Below are 9,541 nucleotides of genomic sequence, written 5' to 3' on the forward strand. Positions count from 1 at the left end.
TCATGCATCTGTATGGCATCTAAAGTGTTTCTGAACCTCACAGTCGCCGCACTTTTAATACTGCTCTCTTTGTGCCACTTTTAAAAGGAGGGTTAATGCACTGCGGCAGAAACGGGATCTCTTCCGTGAAGAGGTGAGTATACCTAAGAGAAAGCGACAAGGGACAGAGTGGAGTAACCACACACACACACACTCACACACACTCACAAATACCGAGATACACTCTCAGTGCTTACAAAGCTGTCTTTGTGGAGTTTACACAAATGCTACAGCCACTGAAAGCTCCACTCCCAAATGTCTGCAGTGGCAAAAACATGTGAAGGAATGCCAATACAGGTTCACCAACATGGCTTAGTGGCTAGACTTGGTACTGTTGCCACCATAACCCATAAGACCAATGGACTTGACGAAACCTTAATACTGTATTCTCTGCAGACCCTTAGCACAGTGCTGTCTGATTCAACTCTCCCACGAAGACTTCTTCATAATTATACAGCGAGAGATGCATCAACAGGTATTGTATACTGTGCACTCACGACTTGCAGTGGTTTGTACAGTCTCACTTGAGTTTGCATGCTGGTAACATCAATTATGAAGTTATACTTCAGTAAAACAATGTTTTGTGAAGTTACACCACTGTCAGCTTCATTGTAAATTAAGCTTTGTATGGTTTAGTCATCTAAAGCCAAATCTGGTGTATTATGGTGTATATAAGGATGATGCAGGGTTATTATAGTTAACTAAAACCATATTATGGTTTAATTAAATTCTTAAATAAAAAAATCAAAACTAATTCCATTACACATTGCATAATTAATTACATATTACGTAGACACTTTTTTTTTTAAATCAACTAGTAAAAATAACCAAAACATAACAAAATTGGCAATAAGAAAAAAATACATACAATTATTTTAAATGTTTTAAATAAAAATTTCTGGTCCCACTTTATATTAGGTGGCCTTAACTACTATGTACTTACATAAATAAATAAGTACAATGTAACAGCAACACTGGAGCTAGTCACCTTCAGTGCTTGGCCTATCATTTTAAGTTTAATTTGCTTGATTATTAATGTTTTGTGAAATTTGCCACAAAAAGTGTTTCTGTGTGTTGTAGAACATTGTGGGTGTCTTAATGGGGGCTGGTGCCAGGAGGAAGGCCGCTGTGATTGTGCTCAGTTCCAGGGTCTCGGGGATCGCTGTCAGATCAGTAAGAAGCACACACACACACACACACACACACAGGTTGCATTCAATTTAAAATGATGCTTGCCTCCATGGAATTGTAGTAAGGTACTTTGTGATGTTATCATCTGCCACCCAGTGCTAAGCATTAAATATGCATGAAAGAACCCTGAATTTAATGACTAGAATTCAAGTGGCATTACTCACTGGTTCCAGTTAATCTACGTGACTATGTCTTACTGCATTTGTTGGCATTGGATTACAGATGTGCTGGAAATAGATTGCTGGTCACAAAGAGCTCTGTATGTGTGTTTAATTAACCACGCAATATAAAGCTAGGCAGCTGGTTTGATCGACAGAATAACAGCATACTACATATATACTGTATTCATATAAGCCATAACAGGGCATAGATTACATGGAGCACAAATATTGGAATTAAATGGTTGAATAATCATTAACAAAAAATAACAAGAATTACAGTAACTTGATACTCCCACCATGGATTTTTGGACATGGTAGCATAGTAATTTACTATGACAATATTACATGTTTTTGGCCATACTGTATGTATTTTTTGAAATACCATGTTTTAAAAAAATTGTACTTTTATTCTGCAGGGGTTTATTGAATTGATAAAATGGGACAGTAAAGACATTTATAATGTAACAAGGTTTCTATTTCCAAAAAATGCTGTTATTTTGAAATTTCAATTTTCTATTCATCACATTTATCACAGTTTCCTCGAAAATAATAAACAGAACAACTGTTTTCAGCATTGTTAACAATCAATGTTTCTTCTGCAGCAAATCAGCATATTAGATTTCTGAAGGATCATTTGACGCTGGATAAATGATGCTGAAAATTCATCATTGTCATCAAAGAATGAAGCAGATTTTGATATAAAGACTTTCTATTTCAATATATATTTTAAATTGTAAGAACATTTCATAGTATTCTGATCAAGTAATGGCAGTCTTGCTGAGCAAATCAGTCTTCTCCAAGCCTTTGAATGCTAGTGTACATATTTTGTAATCATTCAGTCCATAGTATTATAAGCACTTTATTGTGTCTTGGTACTACCACAGGAGATTTTAATCTTTTTTTGTATCAGTTCCCAACCATGGTCAGGACAGGGATGGGATTTGCCGTACATGGGGTCAGCATCATTTTGAGACCTTTGATGGGATGTATTACTACTTCCCTGGAACCTGTTCATATATCCTGGCTAAAGACTGTCATTCCACAGAGCCCCAGTACACAGTGTGGGTGAGTTACATCTGTGCCAGGTCTGTTTGCTATGTATCTTATTATTATAATTTTTTTGATACCTGCATTGCTAATTTATTTCTCATTGGCAGGTTCATAACAGTCGTTCATGTAGAGGTTCAGTGTATTCATGTCCACGTGGTCTGACTCTGTTCTTCCCAAATGAAGAGGAAATCTATATTAGTGGCTATCAGGTGCTAAAGGGAGGACATAGGTGAGTTTGGGCATTATATTAATATTTCATATTAAATCAAAGCCTTTATTTAGCAAGGATACATTCAATTGATCAAAAGTGACTGTAAAGACATTTATAATATTTATAATTCTTTTCGTCTGTTTCTTGTGCATGAATTCAGGCTGAGTCTGCCGCAAACAGTGCGCAATGTTTTCATTGAGCGTTTGGCTGACTACATCCTGGTGAAGAGCACATTTGGCTTCTCTCTGGCATGGGACGGGAGCTCTGGAGTCTACCTCAAAATGACTGAAGCGCACAAAGGAAGGCCTTGTGGTCTGTGTGGAAACTATAATGATGACGGATCGGATGATCTCAGCAGCAGCCGCGGTGAGACAAACAGACCTGGACACACACTTATCATCTCAGTCAGCAGCAAATTCAGGAAAATTATATCAAAGCCGAGCAGTGCTGGATACTCATCCTGAACACTTCCATCCCACTATTGTCTATTTACAGATGAGTTGTAACATTTTAGGGACAATTTAATCATTCTTAAGAAACCGTTTTTTTATCATTTCTGTTGGAACAAGTGTATTGTGGTAATCCTTGCATTTTGCAATGTTAGGTATAGTCTCTGACGACATTGCTGGTTTTGGGAACAGCTGGGCAGTAAATTTGCCTCAAGAGAGACCCTGTCCTGAGGTCGATGATGATTTCCCTGGACCTTGCTCATCTGAGTCTGATATGGATGTACGCTTTCACGCATTGCATAATGGGTTTGAACTAAACTAAATGGGTCTTAGTATGTATTATAGGTTAAAACAAGAGTTAGAAATATTAATATGAAAATATTTTTTTGATATTCTACTTAAAATCAGTTTTTGTAACATTTCCTGTTTGTGTGTTATCTGAGCAGGATGCCATTGAGAAGTGCAGTGCATTGCTTTTCTTTCCTTTCATCTCCTGCCATGAGAACATTGACCCAAATCCATTTGTTGCCAGCTGTGTTTCGGACATGTGTGTGTAAGTCAAGTGTGGTGCTTCTTTGTCTAAATGGTGTAACTGAAGTTGAACCCTGCTGCAAAAAAACAAAAAACAAAACCAAGCTAAAGGTGAATTGCTGCACTTACTGGTCTCCCAGCCGGACCAAGCTGATGTTTGCTGGTCTAAACTCCTCTCTAAAACCATCTAAACTGACAGGCCTTACCAGATTTTGCTACACTATGAGATGACCATAGACGGGTTTAATAGGCTTTTTTCATCAGTTTTATTTAGAGTATTATTTATGTATTATTATATGATTTATTTATATTTATTTTCAGTTTTCAATTTAATGTGTAGAAATGTTTACGTTTTTTAAAATATATTAAATGCATTTATTTTTATTTCCATTTAACTCATTTATTTAATTTCAGTTAATTTCATATTACATTTTCTTTTATTTGATCTTTATTTTAGTAAGCAAATCATTTACATTAATTACTTAAAACATTAATACCTTGGAATTCCTTCAATGTTTGGATCACTAGAGTATTGGGATCATTTGCCTTAGAACTAAATTTAATTGGGAAAACTTTTGCAATTATTTGCTTTTAAAAAATAGAAAAAAAGTAACATAGCGTAAGAGGACTAATTGTGGAATACTTGCAATATAAATATTAATCTTGTGCTTATGTTAATATTGAACATTTTTGTTCCTTACATTTAGAATCTTAATTAGAATGTTTAAAAATTCTCTCACCCTCTCTATTCATGAATGTATTTTTTTTTCTTCTAAGCTTATTTCCAGCATTCCACACCTCCCAATTCCAGCAGGATTATGTTAATTATAGTGATGAAAATACCTTGCATATGGCAACAGCCGCAGAGAGCATGTTTGTGAATATGTAGCCTATAGATACGTGTGTGCTGTGCCTGTAGGTATTCGTGCTCATATGAGTATTTGTTAGAGTGTGTATTGATTACAGTGATGAAATAGCTGCTAGAGTTTATGAACAGATTCAGACCCAACTGTTGATTGAAGAGGTAGTGAGAGGATCAGATTGCAAGAGCATGTTGAACTTGCAGCTGTTTTGCCCTCACAGTCTCCTATCACCATACTAAAATGTACTGAATGTTCTTTTTTAAGAACTATTTGTACTTTGGTCTTGTTTATTCAATTAAAGTGTTTTTTAATCTCCAGATCAGATGATGAGGAGACATTTTGTCGGACTCTTGTTGAGTACACCAGGGCCTGTTCTCATGTGGGATACCCCGTCAGAGAATGGAGGGACAGTTTTCCTACATGCGGTCAGTCGGGTTTCATGTCATGAAGGAAACAGATGACATAAACTGTGCAGCTTGTGATGTGATATGTTTGTTTTCCAGCGGACGGATGTGAGGATAGTTTTGTCCACAGAGACTGTATCAGCTGCTGCCCACCTACATGCACGTTCGAGAAGGAGTGTTTAGGCACCAATCTACACTGTCTGGATGGATGCTACTGTCCAGATGGTAAGACCAATAATCAGATGCCTAAATGAGATTAAAATGTTAATATGTGTGAATGTTTGCTATTTATAAGGAGTATACAAATGTTGTTTAGCTGTTGAGCTGTTAGGGCCTTTAGATGTATGCTGCAGTTATTTGTTGAGCATTTTTAACTTGTTGAGCATGATTTTAGTGAACTTCAGCTAACGTTTTTCACTCAAGGCTTCTTCTGGGCTGTCTCAGGTCTGATTTTGCAGAATGGAACCTGTATAGCAGTGTCTCAGTGCCCCTGTGTGTACCATGGCACAGCATATCCTCTTGGTCATGTATTGGAGCAGGGCTGTACTGTCTGGTTGGAAAAATCTAATTTTTACTCATTTACACCTCAAGGAAATTTGAACTACTAGTTAACCACAGTAGTTAAAAATAGAAAATCTTTCCATATTAAATGAAACTGTCTTGTGTTAAATTCATGGCTGAATGCATTTAATATGAATTATATTTTCAGCGTCTGTATGGGAGGAGTGTGGAACTGCACCGAAAACAATTGCACTGGTAAATAAAAAAAACGTATCTCCAGTTTAACAGAATACCATACTACAAAGCATTTGTATTTTAGGTTTGATGTAACTACTAGGTTCTTTTTAGATAATGTTTTTTTTATGTAACGTTAATTTTAGAAACTTCGCTAACAAAATGTTAGCATCCCTTGCAAGCAAACGCAAAACCGTTGTGTATGAAATGTAACGTTTTTTGGGGGGCAAATGCAAAAGTTAATGCAATGAAATGGAAAATTTAAAAACAGTTTCTTAGGCAAAAGCTAATGTTTTGCAAGCAAATACAAAATTTTTAGCAGGTAATGCAAAACCTTTTTGAGTGAATGCAAAGTTTCTTGGGCAAACACAAAAGTTTAGCAAGCTTTTTTTTGGGGGGGGGGGGGTGAATGCAAAGGTTTTGCGATCAAAAACAAAGTTCCTAGGGGGAAAACAAACTTCTCTAAAATCTGTTTTTGGGAATGCAAAACTTTTGTTAAGCAAACAAAGTTTCTTGAGGGATTGTAAACTTTTGCAAGGGGATGCAAAGCTTCTCAAGGGAGCACAAGACTTGTGTAATGAATGCAAAAAATTTTGCATGGACACATGGAAACTTTTGTGTGTGAATGCAACCATTCAAATAATATTAATTTTTTTTAACCCCCAGCGGAATGCACAGTAATGGGTGATGCACATGTGACCACATTCGATGGGCGGATCTTCATGCACATGGGCTCTTGTCAGTATGTGCTAGTGAAGAGCCGCGGCAGCACCAAGTTTACTGTCACACTACAGTACTCAGCCTGTGGAGAGGTAAGAAGAGTGTTTCTGGGTATGTTTGTCATCACAGATGTTTCGTGTGTGTTTACTGGAGGCTCTCTCACATCTCTCAGTCTCAGGAGCACTCTTGCATCCATTCAGTGGCTCTGGTGGTGGATGAAGATGTCAGCAGGCAGCTCACTCTCACCAGAGAGGGGGAAATTGTTATTGGGGCCAGTATGGCTGTCAATTTGCCTTACTCCGATGGTAAGGTTCTCAGTTTTACATCAGTATTTGGCCACGTTAATGGTAAATGTATTCTTATGGCTGAAGCCTATTTAGTTTGATGACAGCACGACTGTGAGCAGCAATCTACTTTTCTAATTTTTACTTAGGTCCATTATATTTTATTTCACATTTTGTAATGAAATTTCAATAAATATAATATGATTTAAGTTAGTTAAAATGCTGATCAATAGGAAGATTAAATAATAATAGTAAAAAGAATGGAGATATAATAAAAATAGTAAAAAGCTATTAGTAGAGCAATGGACAGCTCTAAAATAAATAAAAATTGAATTGAATTATTAAATTCAAAAATAACCAAAAGTGTCACAACTACACATTTAAATATTTATGTTACCTGAAAAAATAATATTGAATTAAATTGTAGTTTCCATTTCTTTTTTTCTGTTTTTTTTTTTTTTGTTAGACATGGTGAAAGTTCGCCGGCTAACGTCGATGTTTGTGGGTCTGCGGTCTGTCTTTGGCCTGAGGTTTCAGTATGATTGTCAGGGTGGACGAATCTACCTTCAGCTGGACAGCACCTGGATGGGCTCAACGATCGGCCTCTGTGGGACCCTCAACGGAAACCTACGGGATGATTTCCTGTGAGAAATGGAGGCTTAGCCTCTGAATTTCTTTCAGCTAAAAATGTCAAATGTCTTTCAATATCTTTCTGTGTTGCATTATGCAGTCTCTTTTATTAACTGTGAGTATGTGCTTGGCTAGAAACACAAATGTCACGTTTTCGTTTACCGTAAACGCAATGCTAACACCCTTTTAATAAAAGCATCTCATAAATGTAAATGCTTGGTGCATAACTGAATGTGTTATTATATTCCAGCTCTCCTGCCGGAATGATTGAAGGAACTCCACAGCTGCACGTCAACGCCTGGAAAGTGTCTTCTGCATGCTTAAGCCCTGTCAACATACCTGTTATCGACCCCTGTGAAATGAACCAGCAAAATGGTACATATGCTTTCCCTTTACTTATCACAGTTACAATATTCATGCTTGTCCCAAAAGTCAACTCTAAGGTTACAAAAGAGAGCAAGATGTAGGTGCAGTTACTTATTTAGAATTTATTTAGAACTTACTTTACTACTTTAAGAACCAGAGCTCCTTGAAACCACACCAGTTTGTTTGCGTGTTTGTGCAATCTTGGCAAATAAACCATATTCTGAATGTCATTCATTTTTTATGGCCTCCAAATCAAGTTCTTATTAATTTATCTATCCTTACGTTAACGTTTAATCTGTTGTTTGATTTCTAGACGTTCACGTGATGCTGAAAAGGTTTTTGTTTCAGTGTTTTATGCTGCCCAGTGTGATGTGCTCATGGAGGAAGTGTTTGCGCCGTGCCATGCATATGTGAGTCCCAGCATGTACCACCAGCAGTGCCGCTACCAGGCCTGTCGATGTGGCAGCGCCTGCCTCTGCACTGCTCTGTCCCACTACGCATACATCTGCAACAAACATCATGTCACCATCAACTTCAGAGCACACGTCTCTGAGTGCGGTTCGTTGGTCATCACTACATCTGTTCGTCTGTCTATCTGTCCTTTGTTTAAGTATGTTAAGGAAATAATTTGAGGATGCGTGTGTGTGTAGGTATGGTGTGCTTAGGAGGGATGATGTATCACCCGTGCACTTCAACATGCGGGAGGACGTGTCAGTCAATCAGCAGTGGTGAAGAGTGTGATGGCGACTGTGCTGAAGGATGCAGCTGCACAGAGGGCACATTCTACGATCACGCTCGCCAGCGCTGTGTGCTGCTGTACGTCTGAACACACCGAACACCAACAACCCCACCCTCGTCTTTAATTTCCAAAAAGTTGCATATAAAAGGACATCGCTTCTCCTTTTTTTAACTGGGTTTTGTTTTCTTTCAGCTCCCAGTGTCACTGTTATTTCATGGGTTCAGTGTTTCAGCCTGGTGAAGTGTCCTTCAGCTCTTCTGGACCATGGTGAGTGTGTGGACATGGAGGATGTTGTTGTCAAACATGTACAGTAGATTCTGAACGCACCATTTCCAAATCTTGTAATTTTTAATTGTTATAATATTTCACAATAAAAAGTTTTTAGAGTATTTGGTGAGCCTAGTGAAACTAATTATCCATACATAAGAACACATAATACATAGGAATGTGTGCTGTTTATTTTTTTTATTTAATAGGTATATATTTTAATAATTTATTTTGGGTATTGCTGTGTTTGTTTAAATTTCACAATGATTTTTCTTTAGTCTCTGCAGTAACGGTCGTATGGAGTGTGTTTCCGAAGAGAGAGGTACACTTTTAGTTTTTTTTCTTTTCTTTGCTCCATTTCATCAGTCTCTTTGACCCTCTATTCACTCTTACCTCTATTTTCCTGAGAAAAAGTGTTTTCATCTTAGCCGGTCAGCAGTACATTCCTCAGAGGTAACGCATTGAGCGGACTGAATGCTGGACAGATCTGAACCTCAGATACACATGCACAAAGAAAGAGGGAGACTTCTTGTGGGGTTGGAGATAGCAAATTCCACTTTTTTCTTTTTTTTCCAGACTTTTCCAAATGGCAAAATAGTAAGACTTTGCTCGTTTGCAAGATTTGGCTGTGATTTAAAAATCTTCAATAAAACTTGTTCCTGTAGCTCAAGTGGTAGAGCGTTGCATTAGCTAGCACAAGGTTGGAGGTTCGAATCCCAGGGGACAACTGTTAGGGGAAAATGAATGCAACGTAAGTCACCTTGGATAAAAGCGTCTGCTAAATGCATAAATGTTAATGTATTCAGGTTGCTGCATTTTAATGTGTGTCCATTTTTGTTTTAGATTTAACTGGTTGCCTGTTAACCCTAATTCCCTTTGATAATTAATAGTAGTGCAGTCA

General features: G+C 37.5%; 2 protein-coding genes across 2 annotated transcripts; both read left to right on the plus strand.

Moving 5' to 3' along the window:
• The first annotated feature begins 2,570 nt into the window (after positions 1-2,570).
• Positions 2,571-5,153, plus strand: LOC113078821 (otogelin-like protein). Its single transcript, XM_026251134.1, has 6 exons — positions 2,571-2,670; positions 2,813-3,018; positions 3,257-3,381; positions 3,548-3,654; positions 4,814-4,920; positions 4,999-5,153. The coding sequence occupies exons 2-6, from the start codon at positions 2,934-2,936 to the stop codon at positions 5,151-5,153; spliced, it is 579 nt and encodes a 192-aa protein (XP_026106919.1). The 5' UTR covers positions 2,571-2,670; positions 2,813-2,933.
• Positions 5,154-5,366: 213 nt separating this feature from the next.
• Positions 5,367-8,640, plus strand: LOC113078826 (otogelin-like protein; the record flags this gene model as incomplete). Its single annotated transcript, XM_026251137.1, has 9 exons — positions 5,367-5,452; positions 5,609-5,655; positions 6,301-6,446; positions 6,527-6,659; positions 7,105-7,282; positions 7,519-7,643; positions 7,983-8,192; positions 8,285-8,450; positions 8,566-8,640. Coding segments are annotated over exons 2-9 (1,073 nt in total), but the record flags the coding sequence as incomplete, so codon positions are not given.
• Between the last annotated feature and the right edge of the window lie 901 nt (positions 8,641-9,541).

This window comes from Carassius auratus, unplaced genomic scaffold, assembly GCF_003368295.1.
Source record: "Carassius auratus strain Wakin unplaced genomic scaffold, ASM336829v1 scaf_tig00026699, whole genome shotgun sequence".
NCBI lineage: Eukaryota > Metazoa > Chordata > Actinopteri > Cypriniformes > Cyprinidae > Carassius > Carassius auratus.

Excerpts from the sequence above, each read along its gene's own strand:
- LOC113078821 (XM_026251134.1), top strand. The coding sequence starts at position 2,934 with ATGACTGAAGCGCACAAAGGAAGGCCTTGTGGTCTGTGTGGAAACTAT. Across the intron at positions 3,655-4,813 it reads TGTGTTTCGGACATGTGTGT|ATCAGATGATGAGGAGACAT; the intron begins GTAAGTCAAGTG and ends TTTAATCTCCAG. Across the intron at positions 4,921-4,998 it reads GGACAGTTTTCCTACATGCG|CGGACGGATGTGAGGATAGT; the intron begins GTCAGTCGGGTT and ends TTTGTTTTCCAG.